A 21,262-nucleotide genomic window follows, 5' to 3' on the forward strand; every position below is an offset into this window, starting at 1 on the left:
ACAAGTTGCTTAGGGCCTCACTAAATTATAAATTGCTGAGTTTAGCTTTGAACTTGTGATCCTCCTGCCTCAGCCTCCTGAGTCACTGGGATTACAGGTGTGTGCCACCATGCCTAGCTTAAATGAAAGATTTCTAAGAATAAGAGGAAACTGGTAACAGGTTTCAGCTGTTTTCCTACAAATACAAAACACAGACACAATCACAAGACAGCTATTTTGCAAAGTGAACAAAAAACTATCAATCGGTACCTCAATCACTTGGAATCAAGTCAGAACAATAGTACTGGATGGGAAAAAAACGCAATAAAAAGTTAAGATCAACCAAAAAATAAAATTTATAATTCACTGTAATTTACCTTTTTTGGAAATTTCCCAAGAGATATGTATTGGAACTATGAAAATAGAATTTATTTCTAATTCCTTCCAGCGTGAAATCCTGAACCCAGGCAATTGTAAGCAGCAGTCCTTATTCTTTTCTTGCCATATTTGAAGCATACATTGATGTCTTTTCATGTTTATATCATTCTTCCTACTGCAACAGAAATAAGCACAAGATATAAAGGTTAAAGATATTGAAAATAAGATAAAGAAAAACATGTTAGCAATTAAGACTACAATATTATAGGCAGAAAGATATGCATAGATTTAAATACAATGTTGTGTATTGGTACATACCTGCAATTTCAGTGACTCAGAAGGTTGAGGCAGGAGGATTCCAAGTTCAAGGTCAGATTTAGCAACTTAGGTACATACTGATATGAAATAAAAAAAGGAATAGAGATGAGGCTCAGTAGTAAAACGCCTTTGGGTTCAATCCCCAGTACCAAAAAAAGAAAAAAAAAAAATGTATGATGTAGTGGAAAGAGTCGTGAGAACATTTCTTTTTTTTTTTTTCCTACTAATAAAAAACAAAACTCGCTGTTAACCAGTTAACTTTAACCTTGAAAATCACTCTAAAAACTTGGCTGAAGGTCAAGTAGCAGCATAACTGAAAAAATATAAACCAAAGATAAAAACTCCAAATATTATTTTTCTTAAAGACTACATAATTATGTAGTTCAACAATCCATTTTCCCACTATAGAAAACAACAGGTATTTGTATAAATTTTTAAATAAAAGTTGTAATTCAAGGAATCTAAACTTGAGCAGTCTTGTTTTCAAATCTTTGTATAATGTTAGAGCTCTACTTATTCATGCTTTATTTTTATGTGCAAAGGACAAGCAAAAAACAAAATGTAGTCAGGCATGGTGGCACATACCTATAATTCCAGCAACTAGGGAGGCTGAGGCAGGAGGATCACAAATTCAAGGCCCGTCTGGGCAATTTAGTGAGACCCTTCTCAAAATAAAAATAAACAAAACTGAAAATATAGTAAAGAGATACAGTGCCCTTGGGTTCAATCCGTAGTATTGGGGAAAAAAAATAAAAAAGCAAAATGTAGAATCTGTCTTGCAGGTAGAACCCAGTATTTATTGGGATTATTCTGCCAAATTCTGATTAAGACTGTTTTGAAGTCTAAGACATATATTAAGCAATCTTTCTTTAGTATTTGTAGTAACAGCCATAGAATGTCTTTCTATCCCAATTTCACAAGAGAATTACCAGTGGTTGCTCACATTACTAGAAATAATAAATGTCAATGACATAAATGAAATACCTGAGTTAACTACTAAACAAAGAAAATTTGACAAGAACACCACCCTCTGGAGAGGTCACAAAGACAATATATTACTAGACAATTGCACCTCTCAAGTCTCTAAAATGGTCCCTATCCTAAATATTCTGACCTATTATCCACATAAATGTAATTCACTAGTTAGAGCAAGTACCTGGAATTTTAATTCAGAATGTATTCTCCCCTACTTATGAGACACAAGCAGAGGTTTACCTTTTTTGGAAATTTACCTTTTCATGGAATATAACCAAACATAAATGGTTATATTTCAAATTTCCCAAAGAGCAGCTGTGTTTCATCTAGAAAGAATGGAGACCTATCCAGGACCATGATATGGATTAGTCAATCAGAGAGTGTTAATTTTCAATAAAGATTAAGCAAGGGAACTTTGGATTGTGCAGAGGGGAGTGAGGGGAGGGGAAGGGATCTGGGGATGGGAAGGCAGTGGAATGAGATGGACAGTATTACCCTATATACATGTATGATTACTCTTCCAGTATGACTCTACACCAACCTCAGCCAGAAGAAGTTGTGCTCCATTTGTGTATAATGGGTCAAAATGCATTCCACTGTCATTTTTTAAAAATTTAGAAAAATTAAGGAAGGAGGGTAATGTGTAGAATTTGTTTCCACAGATTCCACTTCTTTCATGTACCTTCCTCCCCACCTCATATGCCCAGTGTTGATGTATCCACAGAGATTATGTGGCAGGTAGAGAAGTAACCAAATTAAATAAGTCTCATAATAATAAGTGCTATAAGAAAAAACTAGGGCATTGGTAAGTCATGAGCCTCAACCCTGCATGCACATTAATAATTATTATAGAAGCTTTTTAAAACACCAATGCCTGGGTCCCACTCACCCAATTACATCAGATTCTGTAGGAGTAGTTAAGAAACATTTAAAAAAAAAAAAAAAAAAAGGTACCCTGATGATTATAATGTACAGTCAAGTAGGGGAACCACTAGTACAGGTTGGATCAGTTGGTAAGGGATGGCCTTTCTGAAATGAAATTTGAATTGTAACTTATCTTGCCCTCTCAAGACACTCGGATTCCCGGGCAATGAAGGTAGCAATCCCTACTTTAGTGATATATCCCTTCTTTTCATTTCTCCATAACAAATAACAATACTTTATCAGCCCCAGAGAGAGACTGTAAGGAAAAGAGACATTGATAAGGTGTAATAAACACAGTCAAAGGGAAACAGAACCCAAATACTATGGAGGAATAGTATGTGCTTCCTCCACTAAGCAGAATTAGACAATTATCAGGATGTAGGAGTCCTGCCAGATTAAAACACACCCTCATGTTCCAAATGATAATTAAAGGCAGTGAGGAGGGGTAAGGCCCACTAGAGCAGTGTGATTCCTTATCTTTGGGCAATGTGGCAGCAATCCCCCTTTAGCATAATGAAAAGCAAGGAAAATTTTACAATTTCATAAAACGTTGCATAATCCTTCCAGAGAACCGTCTTCACCGCCCCTGGCCTTGGGTCAAGCAGAGATGGGCCATAGGCCCGGGTCTCCACATTATCTTTGAGAAGTCACACTCCACATTTGACCCACATCTGATGTCCCAAAACTGCAGCTCAGTAATGTGAGAGCAGTCCACTGTGTGACAGCACCACTGGCCAAGGGGCAGCTGGCTGGTACTCAAAGCAGCGATGAGACTGGAGATAGGGGCTGACCTGGCGGCATCGCCTAGCACGCCGCTTCGGGGAGGGGTCGGGAAAGAGGGTCTGAGCTGCGTTTTCCAGGTCAGGACACCGCGCTGCCACAAGAAAGACCGCTGAAGATGGGGCTACTCCTGCCCCATCCCGCCCCTCCCTACCGTGGTGCCGGTTCCTGTGGTGCGAGGCTGCGGCAGCCCGGGGCTCCAAAGCTGCCTTCCCCTTCGGCCCGGGCCTCAACTTCCTGGCCCCAGCGCTCTCAGCCAGGACCCCCAAGGCTGCACCTCCTCTGCACCGGGCCAGGGACTGCGGAGCCAGAGAGCGCGGAGGGAAGGGCTCCGTAGCCCAGAAGTGCTCCTGAGAAGCCAAGCGCGGGTCGCTCCGAAAGCTGGGACCTCGCACATAGTCCGCAGCCCTGCACTCACCTCTGGGTTCCACCGCACCCCATTTGCTCCCCAGGGGCGGGTTCCTGACACCGGGGTTTGCTCGGCAGCGCCAGGCCGTTCACCCCCTGCTTCCTGACCCAGCAACGTCTCCTCACCCCCGACCCCCGGCTTCTATTGGTCGAATTCCTCCATGGGCGGGCCTAGGATGTTGATTGACATCCAAGCGTGCGGTGCCCAGAGCCTTGAGGCGAGGACGCGGAGTTGGGGCTCTTTTACTTCGGAGCCACTAGGCTCCAGCGCACTAGGTGACCCTGCAGCTTTTGGTCTCCTGCCAGCGGTGGGTCTGACCCCTTTGGCAACCCAATTCTTCTTTTTTTTTTTTTTTTTGCATTTTATTCTAATTTGTCATACCTGACAGCAGACTGCATTTCAATTCATAATACACATACAGAGCACAATTTTTCATGTCTTTGGTTTTTCACAAAGTAGAGTCACACCATTTGTGTCTTCTTACTTGTACCTAAGGTAATGATGTTCATTTCATTCCACCATTTTTCCTACCCCCATGCCATCTCCCTTCCTCTCCCTCCCTTTTGCCTTATCTAAAGTTCCTCCGTTTTTTCCATGCTCCCCATCCTGTCCCCATTATGAATCAGCATCCTTATATCAGAGAAAGCATTCAGCATTTGGTTTTTGGAGATTGACTTACTTCACTTAGCCTAATATGCTCCAACTCCATCCATTTACCTGCAAATGCCATGATTTCATTCTCTTTTAATGATGAGTAATATTCCATTGAGTATATATCTCACAGTTTCTTTATCCACTCATCTACTGAAGGGCATCTAGGTTGGTTCCACAATTTAGCTATTGTGAATTGTGCTGCTATAAACATTGATATGGCTGTGTCCCTGTAGTATGCTCTTTTTAAGTCCTTTGGGTATAAACTGAGGAGTGCGATAGCTGGGTCTAATGGTGGTTCCATTCCCTGTTTTCCAAGGAATCTCCATACTGTTTTCCATATTGGGTGCATCAATTTGCAGTCCCACCAGCAATATATAAGTGTGCCTTTTTCCCCACATCCTTGCCAGCACTTATTGTTGTTTGTATTCTTAATAGCTGCCATTCTGACTGGAGTGAGATGAAACCTTAGAGTAGTTTTGATTTGCCTTTCTCTAATTGCTAGAGATGTTGAACATTTTTTCATATATTTGTTGGTTGATTGTATATCATCTTCTGAGAAGTGTCTGTTCATTTCCTTGGCCCATTCATTGGGTTTTGTTTTGTTTTTTTTTTTTTTTTTTTTTTTGGTGTTAAGATTTTTGGGTTTTTTTTTTTTATATATATATATCCTAGAGATTAGTGCTGTATCTGATGTACATGTGGTAAAAATTTGTTCCCCCCCCAAAAAAAAAATTTGTTCCCATTCTATAGGCTCTCTATTCACCTCACTGATTGTTTCTTTTGCTGAGAAGAAGTTTTTTAGTTTTAATTCATCCCCTTTATTGATTCTTGATTTTAATTCTTGCACTATAGGAGTCTTATTAAGGAAGTCAGGGCCTAAGCTGACAAGATGGAGAATTGGGGGGCTGGGGATGTGGCTCAAGCGGTAGCGCGCTCGCCTGGCATGCATGCAGCCCGGGTTCGATCCTCAGCACCACATACAGACAAAGATGTTGTGTCCGCCAAATACTAAAAAATGAATATTAAAATTCTCTAAAAAAAAAAGATGGAGAATTGGGCCTACTTTTTCTTCTATTAGGTGACCCAGTTCCTTTTGACATCACCATTTCCCTGAAGCATTGGCCTCAAGGCTTTTCTGTGTCCTCAAAATGACCACAACCAGAGATAACCCTGCTTAGGCTGTCTTTCTTGTGCAGTGGTGGAATTTATTGTTCCGTGTACCAAACACACACAATTTATTAATTATAGAGATGGCAAGACCTTGAATCTTTCCTTGCTTTTAAATTAATCGACTTCTATTCACACTTGAAGCCATCCTTTTTACTCTCACAATATATGACGCAGGTCTCCTGGCAAAAAATACCAGAATCTTCTTTGCCCTTCAATTCTCAGTTATCCTGTTTTGAACATTATTCTAACTGTGAAACATCAGTAGCAGTTGTGTGAAATTGAGGAACTGAATCAGATGCACTCTCAGGAAGCTGAAAGGAATTGCTGGCTTCTTAGTTTCTCAAAAGTGCTCAGAGCACAGTGTGTTATCACAGCAAAACACAAGTTCAAAAAGTGTCCCGCCCCCAGACTGTTTTCCCACAGTTGAAGGAGAAGAATTAATATAAATTACAACTGATCTTATTTTTTTCATATATTGATCACAGTGGACTCGATGTGCTCATTCAGATGTTTTCATGGCAGCCCTACATGCATGAATAACCAGACTCAAGAATGGAATAATGGGTAGCTCTGCCCTAACTTCTAGAGTAACAATTTCATTCTCCTTTCTGGAGGAAATAAAGCTTTCCAAGGCCTTTTGTAGTCATAAAAGGTAGCTTCCATGTCTCTGTTCTTAAGGAAGAGACTGCCCTCTGCCCCAGGCTGAACTTCTGCTCTGATTAAGCTTTATCTCCCAATAGGTGAGCCCAGTCTTCACAGTTTGGCTCACAAGTGGCAAATACTTAGACAAGACATGACGATTTGGGATTCATTGACCCCGTTCACTCAGAGGCACTCATCACCCAGAAGCATTTGAGTGAAAAGAGGAAGAGCCTCAGAATGAGCTAAGAGGAACTTCTCTGTACATTTAAAATAAATGAGGCCTTTGAGTAATCGTGCACATATTTTACAGTTATAGTCTCCCAAAAAGCAGTCAGGGCAAAAAGACCTGTCCATCTCTACTCGATTCTTAAAAGATTTCTCACTGCAAAGTCATCACACTTCCAACTCAGCACATCCAACACAGAATTTATTTCTCTTAGGAAATAGACTGTGGGTATTAAGGGTCGATAAGTAAAAGCAAATTAAGCCCATTTCTGATGCAGCTATTTTGGGATAATTCACTAGCAAATCTGGCTCCATCTCTGATGGCAGAAGCTTGGGGTACAGTGCTCTGGAACCTAAGTCAGTTCTTAATTTGGTGCCTTTGCTTCCTCCCTTTGAACAAGTGGTGAGTTTGCACCCTGGGGCTGGGGTTGTGGCTCAGCAGTAAAGTGCTCACCTAGCCGGTGGGAAGCCCTGGGTTCGATCCTCAGCACCACATAAAAGTAAATAAAATAAAGGTATTGTGTCTAACAACAAATAAAAAATAATTATTTAAACTAAATAAATAAAATAAAGTTACTGTATCCAGCTACAGCTAAGAAATAAATATTAAAACAAAAAAAGTAAGCGTCCGGCATAACATTACATACTAACCACTAATTCCAAAAACATGATGAACCATAATGAACCAGTGCACAGGAAGAGGTTTTGGTGCCACTACTGTGTTGTTCCATGCCCTCAAATTAAGGGACAGATTTTCTTCTTTTATTTAAATATATTTTTAATTGTTACATAAAAACATAGAACATAATAACTATGTATTTATGAGGTACCATATGATGTTGCAACACATGTATAGAATATGTAATGCTTAGATCAGGTTAAATGTGTCTATTTTCCTTTTTTTTTTCCCCCATACCGGGGATTGAATTCAGGGGCACTTGACCACTGAATCACATCCCAGCCCTATTTTGTATTTTAATTAGAGATAGAATCTCACTGAGTTGCTTAGTGCCTCACCATTGCTGAGGCTGGCTTTGAACTCCTGATTCTCCTGCCTCAGCCTCCGGAGTCACTGGGATCACAGCATGTGCCATCGAGAGCCCGGCCTTTTTCTTTCTTTTTTTTTTGGAGACAAGATGTCACTAGGTTGTCCAGGTTGGCCCTGAACACACAATTTTTCTTCCTCAGTCTCCCCAGTAGCTGCAGCTACAGGTACAGGCCACTGTGCCCAGTTATTTTCCTTTTCTGAACTTATAATTGATGATAGGTAATTGTACATATATGGGTTGGGGAGATACTAGATTTTTTTTTCCTGCTCTTTATTTCTCCAGCTCAAATCAAATTCCACTGATAATCAGAATAACATCAGTAAATAGGTAGAGCATTTGTTAACATGCATGAGGCCATGGGTTCAATACCCAGTGAAGGATATAAAATAACAACCCTCAGGGATAAAAGATTGGTCCTGGATGAAGAAGGCAAACAATCGGCTCTCGGCTCTGGACTTTCATCCTTTCCCAGTAACTATGAGTCCTGGGTGGAAAAGGCAGACAATGGGCTCTTGGGCTCTAGGATCTGGACTTTCATCCCAGTATCAATGGGTGTTGAAGCTTTTACAGATGTTTTCCTGATTTACACTTTGAACCTGCATAACTAGTTTCCTGACTACCCAAGTCTTTAATGATTAAGTCACACTAAACATTCTACTAAAATTAACTCCAATTAAAACCTATAAACAGACCCCTCTTGCAACCAATTGCTAATTTCTCCCCTGAAAATGTGCCATTCCACCGCTGCTTAATAAAGACAGCTTGGTGATCCATTGAGGTCTGCTCCTGTTTTCAGTTATTTTTGCTTACACCCAGCACCACACACACACACACACACATACATAAAAGTAGAAATTTTAAGTCCTATTTCCAGTCTGCTGAGTCAGAGTCTCAAGGGCAGGAATATGTAATACCTGCATTATGTTAAGCTTTCCAGACTTTTTTTTTAAGTCCTACAAATTGAGTTTAGGGCCTCAAACATATTAGGAAAATGCATCCCCAGTCTTATTTATTCTTATTTTGAGACAGGGTCTTGCTTAATTGCCCAGGCAAATTTAATCTTGAATAGCTGGGATTACAGGCATATGCCACCAAGCCCAGCACTCTCCAGATTTTAAAAATCTTTTTTATGTTAAAACTATTCAATTAATTTTAAAGAAAAGAGGAGTAACAAAGAGCTCTAGTGTGTAGAGTACCTGTATACCCCTCATCCAACTTCCCTTAAAGTTAATATTGTATATAACAACAGCACAATTACCAAGACTATGAAATGAAGACCAATATAATACTATTTCTGTAGACTTTATTTGGATTTCACCAGTTGTTCCGTTAATGTTCTTTTTATGATCCAGGATTCTATGTTGCATTTATTCATCTTGTCTCCTTAGTCTTTTCCAATCTGTGACGGTCTTTTCCTTGTGTTACAGTTTGGGTCTGGAATGTCTCCAAAAGGCTCCCGTGTTGAAGGCTTGGTCCCCAACTAGTGGTGCTACTGGGAAGTGATGGAGGAGGGGCCTAATTGGAGGAAGTATATTGGGACCACAACCTCCCTCTCCCTTTCCCTCTCTCTCTCCTTCCAGTCACCATGAAGTGGACCAGCTCTCTGCTCTGCCACATGCTTCCCCCCATAATATTCTGCCTCAGCACAGCCTCATACATAGCACTGGGGCCAAGCAGTCATGGACTGAAACTATAAGCCAAAATAAATTTTTCATCCTTTAAGTTGTTTTCCTCAGATATTTTGTCAGTGACAGAAAAACTGACGAACACTCCTTTTTGTTTTTGTGGTTTTTTTTTTTTTTTTTTTTTTTTTGTGTGTGTGTGTGTGTGTGCATGTGTGTGTGTAAACTTAAAACTTTTGAAAAATACTGGTCAGGCATTTTGTAAACTGTCCTTCAATTTGGGTTTGTCTTGTGTTTACTCACAATTTTTCAGGGGTCTGCATTTGGAAGAAGAATACTACAGTGAAGTGTCCCTCCCATCACATCAGAGCAGGAAGCCTATCAGAGTAACATGATTTATCATTCATGGTGTCAATCTTGATCACTTGGTTAAGTGATATCTAGGTTTCTCCACAGAAGAATTTCTAATTTTCCCTTTTCATATTCTATTTGTTAGAAACATGCCATTAAATCCAGCCTAAGCTCAGGAAAGAGAAATGAGCTCTAGTTTCTAAAGGAAGAAGTATAAGAGAACTTGTGGATATGTGTTAAAACCACCTTAATAATCAATATTTGTTTAGGGGAAAACACTTTGGGGCTGGGGTTATGGCTCAGTGGTTGAGTGCTTGCTTACCTCACATATGTGAGGCACTGGGTTTGATCCCTGGCACCATAAAAATAAATAAAATAAAGGTATTGTGTCCATCTACAACCAAAACAAAATATATTTTTAAAAAAACTTTGAAGCAATGTAAATATCCTGTCTCTCCTTAAAGTTCTGTCCACCAATTTTAGCATTAATCAGTTTTCTAAATGATTTTTCTGTTTTCCTCTATATTCATTGTCTGGAAAGCTCCTGTAAGAAATAGCTTTCCCTTCTTCCAGCTTAATTTATTTATTTAACAGTTTGTTTATCAGGGTACACTTATGGATATTTATTTTGTTCCTTGGGTTATAATACAAAGCTATTATTGCTCAAATTATTACAGTTTTGGCCATTGAAGCTCTTTCAGGTTGACATGTTCTGTCATTTCTTTTTTCTTTTTCTTTTTTTTTTTAAGCACTGCTATATTTCTGGCACTTTAGGATGTTCTGGGCTTTCTTGTATTGAAAATTGGTAGAGACCAAGATCTGGGTACTAAGTGTGCTTTTTGCTATGGCAGCATCATTCTTTCTAGGATGTCTCAACCAAAAGCACCAGAAGTACATGTGTGTACACTAACCCATGTATAAACACATTTCTATATTTAGTTCCATAACTGTATATAAATTAATATAAACATCAGTTGATAGACATATATAACTTGAATGAAGCATCACAAGTTTCATTCTAACATTTTCCCTTTGCCTATTTCTTTCTCCAATAAGATACCTAGCAATCATTATTTTCACTCTTAACCCTAGTATACATGTAGTAAAATAACTGATAATTTATAACCCTGAAAGAAACAAACTTATCAACTAGAGTACACTGTTTCTGTACTATTAGTACAGATTTTTTTGTTTGTTTGTTTGCTTTTTGTGAGCAAGTGTTTGTTTTCTTGTGGTGGTGGTTTATGTGGTACTGGGCTTTGAACCCAGAGCCCTGTGCATGTTAGCCAAGCACTCCACCCTAGCTCTATTTTTGAGAGAGGGTCTTGCTAAATTGGCCAGGGTAACTTTGAATTTGGGATCCTCCTGCTTCAGCTTTGCAATTAGCTGGGGTTACAGGAGGTCATAACCATGCTCACCCCTACTTTTTGTCTTAGCCTTACACTATCCAGTCAAAATGATTTTCCAAAATTACTTAGGTTATCTCCCTTTTTGTTCATCTCCTTCAGTGAGATTATGTCATACATTTGTTACACAGTAGGATTTCTTTTTCATAGTCTATATTCCATCCTGAGATTCCCCTGCATCATAGTTCAGATTTGGGAAGGTGATAAAACTTGCTTACAGTAAAGTTTAATCTTTTAATATGTTGTTGTATAGACTTTTACAAAGAAATGGACTCATATCCACAACTACAGTTTGATATACAATAGTTTCATTACACAAAAATTCCTGTATGTGACCCCTTTATAAAAGTCAATCCCTTCCTCAATGCCTAGCAACCACTCACCTCTTTTCTCTCCCTATAGTGTTGCCTTTTCCAGAATGTTATATAGACAGAATCATACAATGTGTACTCCCAAGATTTGATTATCAGCAAGTTTGGCAACCATTATTCTTACTAATTCAGATACCATGTGATAAAGCACTGACATCCAACTAATCACCAAACTGGGAGTCAGTCTCATTTTAGACACATTTTTAAAGGGTATAACCTCCCAGGTTGGTTAAATTATCTAAATTTGGAAGAACCTTGTCTGAGGTGCAAAGAGGTCTTATTTCCTTTCAAAGAAGCATGAGAAGATACAAGAAAAGTTTTGTTACCCTGCTGACTTCTTCCTTCCTATTTCCACCCATTTGAGTTATATTTGTTTCCAAACCAGTTTATGCCAGTTATGTTACTGTTAATCACATATTCTAATTACCTAGTATCATATGAAGCTTTGAAATCAAGTGTAAAAAGATAAAATAGTCAAGAAAAACAAAGTTACATGCTGTGGAAGTACTCAGAAGTATATTGTTTGAAAGCGGAGGGGGGGGGGCCTTCTATTGACTTAAAGACCAGAGAAAGAAATTATCAAAATTTAGAAGTATTCTGAATTCAAATGGCTTTGTAAATTCTTTTAGGTTCTCACTCCATTTTAAAGAAATATTGAAATGGCAAAATGTAGTAGTTATTTTTGATATGTTAAAAAAATTGTAGATATTAATGAGGTACCATGTTTCAATACTGTATATTGTCGGGAGCCATTCTCACACGTGACTGGGTGACTCCCGGTTAGGGTCTGAGAGCTTTCCCGGCCCTCTCCTGTTGAGAGAACCTGTCCGTGTGGGGGTGTAACTGACCACTGATCCCGGGGGCCCAATCACTGACCCTGACCTTGGAGTGCGGCCCCCCCTTCAACCTTCATTGGATGGAATTCTCCCCTGAATTTCTTGCTCCCCAATAAAAGGCTACTCCCTGGCGTGTTCTCTCTCTCTCCTGCTAGCCCTGAGTAATCCTTGCTGCCCTGCCGGGCGGTTAGAACAGTGAACCAGAGAGGGGAGCCGTCTCAGACCTGGTCATAGAAAAAGGTAACTGAGTCTGTGTGTTTATTTCGATCTCTGCTAGCTAACTTTTATGCCAAGAACCTCATTAATGAAACCATTGCGCTGGCCGCATGGTAGAGTATATACTGTATAATGTTTAAATAAGGTTAAATGTATCCATCTTCCCATTTATCATTTCTTTATGGTGAAAACATTCCAAATTTTTTCTTCTACCTTTCTGAAATGAGTAGTATATAACTGTTATTTATAGTCACCATACTGTGCAACAGCACACCCAAACTTCCTAACTCCTCTCTGCCATAACTCAGTACTCACTGATCAACCTTTCCCCATCCCTCCCTGGCACTCTCCCCAGCCTCTGGTAACCATCATTCTATCTCAACTTCTAGAGCAAACTTTTTTGGATTCCACAAATGAGTGACATCATGCAGTACTTGTCTTTTTGTGCCTGGTTTATTTCATGTAATATAATGATCTCCAGTCCCATCCATGTTATCAAAATGACAGTATTTCATTATGTCTAAATAGTATTCAATTTTTGTCTATATACCACATTTTTAAATCTGTTCATTAACTTAGATCATTTCCATCTCTTGGTCATGGTGAATAGTGAGTGTGAATATGCTAATAGGAGTATAGATGTCTTGTCAAAATACCAATTTCATTTCCTTTGGATAAACACCCAGTAATGGTATTGCTGGGCCTCATAGTTCTAGTTCTCCTTTTCTGAGGAAACTTCATATTGTTTTTCATAATGGCTGAACTAATTTACATTCCCACCAACAGTGTAGAAGTTCCCCTTTCTCTGAATTCTCATCAGCATTTACTTTTCATTTTTTAAAACAACCATTCTAAATGAGGTTAAGATGATAGCTCACTGTGGTTTTGATTTGCATTTCCTTGATGACATAGTCATATTAAACATTTTTGAGCATTTTGGCATATAATTATTGGCCATTTGTATGTATCCTTCTGAGAAATGTCTATTTAGTTCTACTGCCCATTTATATAATTTTTTTGATTTTTAAAAAATTTGTTCTAGGGCTGGGGATGTGGCTCAAGTGGTAGTGCGCTCACCTAGCATGTGTGAGGCACTGCGTTTGATTCTCAGCACCACATAAAAATAAAACAAAAGCTATTGTGTCTACCTAAAACTAAAAAATATTTTTTAAAAATTGTTCTAATTAGTAATATGATAGTAGAATGCATTTTGACACATCGTATATAAATGAAGCTAATGCCCATTTAAAAAAATTTTTTTTGATGTTTAGCTTTTTGTTCCTTATATATTCTTCATATTAACTCACTGTCACATGTATAGTTTGCAAATTTTTTTTTTCCCATTTTGTAGGTTATCTATTCACACTGGTGATTGTTTTCTTTGTTGTGCAGCTGTTTAGTTCCATACAATTCACTTGTCTATTTTTTGCTTTTGTTTTCTGTGCTTTGGGGTCTTGTCCAAGAAATATGCTTGCCCATTTTCATGTCCTGAAGTATTTTCCCTATGTTTTTTTCTAGTAGTTTCATAGTTTCAGGTCTTACATTTAAGTCTAATACATTCTGAGTTGATATTTGTAACTGATAGAAGATATAAGCTGGAGGCCAATTCAGTTCCTATAGAAGGCAGATTAGGACTAAAGTATTTTATTAAATTGTTACTTTTAAATTTTATAACAAAAAGCATAATCTTGTCTAGGAAATTTAGCTTTTGTCTCTTAGTATTTGCAAGCATGAATAACTCCCAACTATTAAAAATGGTCCAAAGATTTTTCAATGTCAGGCTAAAATTTGGTGGCCACTATCCAAGAAACCAGAAAAACCAGTTTAGAATGGGACCCCAACCTGGGGGGACTCTCCCAAGGAGACAATCGAGCTGTTTGTTTGGGAAGTTCCTACAGGGAAGAATAAGTCCCCGTCATTTGTCTATGTTCCCTTAACTCTCTTTAGCTTTGATAAGTAGGACCACCTCAGGACGAAGGCCAGGAAGGCTTTTAAAATTCTATATTTGTTAAATTCATGATTTTGATCTGATAGGCATAGGTTAATGTTTTTCTGATTACACTCTGCTTTGTTCTAATGCCAATTTACAATGGTTAACTCTCAATCTAACAGGTTTTTAAAAAATAACCTACAAAGCTTTTGTTTGTCTGTCTTGTGTAGGTGCACAGGTGTACTGTCCGTCTACATGTACTGCCATGTCTACATATATCTGGTACCAAAATTGACATATGAGCTCATAAATTAAAACTTAAAAAGTGCATCCAAATACCTTTGATTCATATGATTTAAAAGGTTGAACTTAAACTGGGTAAATAAATAAAAGTAAAAATGTCTTCAAAGTTACTCTTGCACAGTTTTGTTTCTAAAAGGTCAAACAGTTGTTAATAAAATGTTAATGTCTATAAAGTGTCTAATATCCATTGTCTCTAGGATTTCTCTTCAACAGAAAAAAATGTCTAATGCTGTTCAATGCATTTGTCTGATATATTGGTTTTGTTATTTTTTTTAATAAGTAAATTAGATCTGACATGTATGGAATTAATCATGGATGTGTTTGTTACAGACATCTGATTGGTTTACAGTTTAAATGTTAACTGTTAAATATAATATCAAGTACTCTTAACTCCTTAAACTCCATAAGGTAAAATACTTAAACATTACTGGTGTTTTCATAAATTGGTAAATTAAAAAATAAAAAAGGAATTTAAAATTCCTTTGTATCATCACAAAAACAAGGTTACTAAAAGTTAAAAGTGCCAATAGGTATAATTCTATACACAAGGGGTCAAGAGGTTTCAACTGCATTTCAATTAGCGTACTGTAAATAATGAAGTATTTCATCTTATTAAAATGGAGTAATTTATCAAAATTCAGAAATTTATAAGGGTTATTTCAAGGTATAAACAAAGAGGGATTAATGGATTAAAAATTATTAAAAGGTTCTAAATATAAAATATATTTAGAAAAAAATGTTTAAGAAAGTCTTTATGTGGTAAAGTATAATTATAATACATCTAAGTAAACAATAAGAGGGTCTAATTAAGTAATATAAAGGTCTATAATAAAGGATAAATATTAAAAAGTTTATATATAATTAAGTTAGTTATACATGTAACACAAATAGTTGAAACTATTCAAGGTTGTTCCCTAAGAACAAATATTAATATGCTGATAAAAACTAAAGTTTGACCTATATGTTAAAATGACAAAACTTCTTAACAGGGGCTGGGGATGTGGCTCAAGCGGTAGCGCGTTCGCCTGGCGGTGCGGGGCGCTGAGTTCGAACCTCAGCACCACATAAAAAAATAAAGATGTGTGTCCGCCAAGAACTAAAAAATAAATATTGAAAAATTCACTCACTCTCTCTTTCTCAAAAAAAAAAAAAAAAAACTTCTTAATATATTAATTACATTGTATCTGAGGTTTTATTCTCTAGAGCAACTAATCTTGGAGAAATTAAGGTTTGCACATCGTAGTTAAACAACAACTGTTATTTTAGAATATTGTTCTACATTACAGAGTCTAGATTTTTCTTTAAAAGCTAAACTTGGTTACTATAAAAATATCAATGTAATTGTGGTACATTACTCTTCTTTATATATTAAATGTGTTCACATCTTTCAGGTATACAAGGTATACAAGGTAAAAAGTTTAAAGGAGCATTTTACCAAGCTGGTGTTCTCCAAATTAAAGTTGTCTGTAATGATAATTTTAAACTTATAAAGATAACAGATTTTATTGGGGATTTATTTATATCATTTGATGTTTTGTAACCAAAATTTATGTTCCTTTTTACATTGTGATACAAAAATTGAAAGGTATTTTAAAAGATAATGAGAGGGGCTGGAGACATAGCTCAGTTGGTAGAATGCTGGCCTCACATGCACTAAGGCCCTGGGTTCAATCCTCAGCACTGAAAAAAAAAAAAAAGATAAAGAGAAAGTGATCTGTTTAAAGGTTAATACTGTAAAACATTTTGCCACTTTTCCACACAAAAGGAAAGTTAAGAGCTCTCAGCCTTTCCTTGATTCATGTTTTAGATGTAATGCACATTGAGTTAGCAAACTTTCATACAGACTCAGGAAACAATATGTGCAAACTTTATAAAATGATATCTAAAAAGAGAGACAAATTTCAGCTTCAGAACTAGAATACTTTACCTAAGATTTGTGAAGAGCCCAGCCTTAGCTGAGATAAGGCTCTACCTCTCACCCTACGGCATGTCAGAATGACTTCAAAGTAGGCCAGACTTCAGTTGATTTAAAGTTGTATTCAAAGATTGACTTTATTGTAAAGATCACTGTGATCTCAAATAGGGGATATAATGTATAACTCAGTCAAGGTTCAAGATTATATACAAGCTAACTAGGTTTTTACTATTGTTTATTTCACTTTGTATTTTCCTTATAATTGATGTCTGTTAATGTTTTGCAGAGGTAACTTCAAGAACACACAACTAAATTAATTTGAGATATTAAGCCACCAGCTGTAGACAGTAATTCAAAGGGATTAAATTAATTGTAAAGGGAATAGGGTTGTGGCTCAGCAGGAGAGTACTTGCTTACATATGTGAGGCACTGGGTTTGATTCTCAGCATCACATAAATAAATAAATAAATAAATAAATAAATTTATTTATTTATTTATTGTTCTATGTACAACTAAAAAAAAAATTAACTGTAAAGTTATAAACATTAAAGTTAAAGGCCAGTACTCTTAGTTTAAGACTGATAAGAATGACTTGCTGGATGTTTAAGACTAAGGCTTAAAGATTCAGGTTAAAATAAAGGGGCCAAGAAAACCGATATTTGGCTCTTGCCCTCTGAGTCAGCCTGAACCCAGGAAAAAGGAGAAGAGTTTTGCAACTCTGGGCCACATAACCTCCCGATAAGGGAGACTAATGAGACCACTATAGAACAGACAGCCAATGAGTGTGCATGCTGCAAAAGAGGAGGGTTACTGAAAAGGGGAGACATGCCTGATGCTTCCAAGGGAAGCCACATGGTCAGCAAGACCTTGACCCATCCTAACGCAGATGGCACTAAAATGCTGCTCATGATTTCCCCAATATTGCCCTCAAGGGAACTCAGCTGACTCTTACCAATAGATAGGAGCAAGGTCAGTTTGACCAGCTTGATCCTAAACACCTAGCAAAAACAGTTAAAACCAAAGCACAGCCATTCCTGGGCAATTAAAAACAAACAATATTTTAATCTAACTTAAGATGTACACTTGTGTTAGCACCCCCAAGAATAAGTAAGAGGCAACAGAAGAGAGATTCTTAGGCAAGGATGCCTGATAACTATCAATAGAAACTGCCAGAGCCAGAAGTTTTTAGTCAGTTTAAGGCCTACAGATCTTCCTAACCTCCTGCACAGGTAGACTTAATCAATGTCTGCTAGTATAATTATCTAGCCCTAAGTAACAAAGGGATCTCTACTGAACACAGAGGTCATGCCAATAAAAAAGATATTTTACAAAAATCAGATGACATTAACTAACTTAACTAAATGTTGTGTCTACATTCCTTTTAACTTTGACAATGTTAAAGATTTATGTTCCCTAAAAAGGGGCCTTATTAGGCTTTGTTAGGCCTTGTTATGGGGACAATTTCTCAGGTCTTCCACCTCCTGGTAAACAATTTTTGATTTCTATCATCTTCAGGATATTCACTGACACGTTCCAGATGCTACAACTGCTATTTTGTATGCCCACCCCCAGATGAATTTACAACCGGTTGTTCCTGAACCAGATTTTTACCATGGACTCCTTGACCCACCCAATTTCTAAAAAGGGACTCCAAACTGCTTGCCCCACTGCACATTGCCCCCTCTCAGCTCAAAGCACCAAGAGCAGTCATCGTCCTTTTTCCTTACAGTAGTAGTAGGAGGTCCCTAACATTAGAGGGGAAAATTACAGTCAGAATAGATAAATAATTGATTTAAATCACAAAATGAAGGCCAGCTTAAGTCCAGAAAATGTTAAATCATGTTTTTCTCTTGCTCAGCCTATGATTTTAGATCTCATGACATTTGTTTATGGTTTCAAATCATAACAACAGCCATTTATGATTAATATGGTTTTGGACTACAAAAGGTGGAGTCAAACATTAGGAAACTTATAGGAACAAGGCTTATGCTTCCATTCCAAATACATAACTCCCCTACTGACATTCCTGTCTTTCCACCAAGGTATTATTAAATACATTCCAGGAGTCTTCTAATTTCTGTGCGGCTCCAGAAGGTATTTGGTTTGCCTGCCTATCAAGAGTAACTCCCTGGGCTGGGGATGTGGCTCAAGCGGTAGTGCACTCGCCTGGCATGCGTGCGGCCCGGGTTCGATCCTCAGCACCACATACAAAACAAAGATGTTGTGTCCGCCGATAACTAAAAAAAATAAATAAATATTAAAATTCTCTCTCTCTCTCTCTCTCCCTCTCTCCCTAAAAAAAAAAAAGAGAGAGTAACTCCCTGCTTGTCCTACAGCTTTTTGGCACATTAAGATGGGACAAATTTGTGTGACTGTTCACACTATTCCCCAAGTGTGCCACTATAATGGTAGCTAGACGAGAAGTTAGACAAAAACATCTGGGGCTCATATACCATCCTAGAAGTACAACCCCTATACTAGTTCCCCTACTAATGGGCCCAAAGGTTGTGGGATCTTCAGACCCTGAGTATAGCATTCCTTTTAACTAGAAATAAAAATTTCAAAGCCCTGAGCAAACATATAGATTTGGATCTGAGGGAACTATTAATCAGTGAACAGACTTGAGACTTCTCTTGATTCCCTGGCAGAAGTGGTATTACAAAACAGAAGAGGTTTAGATCTCTTGCTCTTAAAACAGGGAAGCCTATGTATGGCATTACGGGAAACATGTTGCTTCTATACTAATCACTCAATAATGGTAAGAGACAGTTTATCTCTAATCAGAAAGTGATTAAAGGAAAGGGAAGAAGCAAGACAACATGAGGAAACTGGTATCAAAATTTGTTCTCCTGGTCCCCTTGGCTAACTACTCTTATATCAGCTGTAGCCAGTCCATTTCTGTTTGTCCTCTTAGGGTTTTTAATTGGACCCTGCATTTTCAACTGTTTAATAAGATATATATAAAAAGTAAATTCTGTAAAACAGATGGTCCTCTGTACTCACTATAATCAACTGTATACCAATGATGATTAATCAATGGTTTGATTAGTTCCATAAAACCAGTGGGGAATGTTATGGGTCAGGCTATATGGCAATGACCAAACAGACTCCATTTTACCCTGAGACTCCATATCATGAAAGAAATGCTTCTCCCATGGGAAAGCCCCACCTCTGTACCCATTAATAGTTACCTAGCATAACACACTTGGAAACACAAAATAGCAATTCTTATACTATGTGAAATTGTTCTCTTTGCTTTCCGTGTTTCTTTGGTAACGTACCTTGTCAGAGATTGTCTAGACGTTAGTAACCATTCTCTAACTTGTACTCAAGTAGGGTCATTTTGACCCCCTTCCCTTCTGCTTGCTTGCTGCTGTGCCAACCTGGAAAGTCCCATGGGAAGTACCAATGTACCCATTGCATTGTCCCACTAACTGCCAAATTCAGCTTCTGTACCTGCTTGCCTGCAGCTACGTCAACTCGGATGTGATTTTTAACTTTAAATATCCTAAAATGCTCAGGCTTGGGGCTGTTCCTTGCAAAGACAGTTATGGGTCCTACAAAGAGCAGTCACCAGCTGGCCAGCTAAATAAAGATTCTTCAATTTGAACAAAACTGGGACTTGATGTGTTTTCTAAGTGACCTGCCCCACAACATTTGAAGGCCCTGGGTTCAATCCTCAGCACCACATAAAAATAAATGAATAAAAATAAAGGTATTGTGTCCATCTACAATTAAAAAAAAATTAAGAAAAATAAAATATTTAGATGCCTGTATTCCCAGCTACTCCAGAGGCTGAAGCAGGATGATCACTTAAGCCCAGGAGTTTAAGGACAACTGGGAATATAGCAAGACCCTTCTCAAAACAAAAAAAGTTTAGAATGTTCCTTACAGACCCTTTCTGTTTCACTTCAGAATTAGTGTTCACACATATTTAAAATTTAAAACATTAGAGTATAATAAATACCTTTTAATAAGGGGTGTGGCAAAATAAAATACACATTAAACAATTAATTCTCTTTTTATGAATGGGAAATTGATCAGACTCATTTATATTATTCATGTCATAAATCCAATTTGAAAACTTTGCACAAAGAAACATACCACAGGAAATAGTATAACATTAAAGCCTGTATCTTCTGAAAATCTTTACAAAAAGTAGAACTTGGCTGGCACAGCACTGCATGTCTGCAATCTCAGTGACTGTGGCAGGAGGATCAATCACAAGTTTGAGGTCAGCCTGGGCAACTTAGCAAGATCCTGTCTCAAAATAAAATATGAAAAGGACTAGGGATAACATTCACAAGATTCACAATCCTCAGAATCGAAAAAAAAAAGAACGAACTAGATAGATGTCTTTTAGTAGATAACAGAAAAATACATTATGATGATATTTATATATTTAAAACAACCCAAAACAAAGAAAAAACACACTCAAGAATGGCACTCACATTATTAAAAAATAAAGTTATTTACATTTATACAAACAATTGTGTAGCTAAACACCTTCCTAAAATATGCATATTATGATGTCTTCTATAATTAAACTTATAAAAGCAAACTAATTGAACATCATCAACTGTCATGATTAAAGCTTTCTGAACCACCAGGAGAATTAAAATTATAAAACTGTTGTTCTGTAAAACTGAAGATAAAATAAGATCAAATTCAGCCTTTTATGAGAAAATCTTATGTATTATATAAATATACATTACTAAGGCTCTTCCAAAAATCAAGAGAACTAATGTGAATTAAATTAGCACAACTGAACAAAACCTCTCTGGTTTAGAAAAGTGGCAAATGACCATG

General features: G+C 37.4%; 2 protein-coding genes across 2 annotated transcripts in view; both read right to left on the bottom strand.

Annotated features, from left to right (window-relative positions):
• The window catches only part of Nxpe3 (neurexophilin and PC-esterase domain family member 3), a 44,940-nt gene extending 41,049 nt beyond the window's left edge, over nucleotides 1-3,891 (bottom strand). Inside the window, exons 1-3 of the mRNA XM_076867470.2 lie at nucleotides 3,773-3,891; nucleotides 676-752; nucleotides 357-532 (exon numbers count right to left, since the gene is read on the bottom strand). The gene's annotated coding sequence lies outside the window, so the exon portion shown is untranslated. The remainder of the gene's footprint in view (nucleotides 1-356; nucleotides 533-675; nucleotides 753-3,772) is intronic.
• Nucleotides 3,892-8,957: 5,066 nt separating this feature from the next.
• Nucleotides 8,958-21,262, bottom strand: part of Cep97 (centrosomal protein 97) — a 33,828-nt gene continuing 21,523 nt past the window's right edge. Inside the window, exon 11 of the mRNA XM_076868031.1 lies at nucleotides 8,958-8,992. Within this exon, the coding sequence (XP_076724146.1) occupies nucleotides 8,984-8,992 (9 nt within the window). The 3' untranslated portion in view covers nucleotides 8,958-8,983. The remainder of the gene's footprint in view (nucleotides 8,993-21,262) is intronic.

This window comes from Callospermophilus lateralis, chromosome 10 (assembly GCF_048772815.1).
Source record: "Callospermophilus lateralis isolate mCalLat2 chromosome 10, mCalLat2.hap1, whole genome shotgun sequence".
NCBI lineage: Eukaryota > Metazoa > Chordata > Mammalia > Rodentia > Sciuridae > Callospermophilus > Callospermophilus lateralis.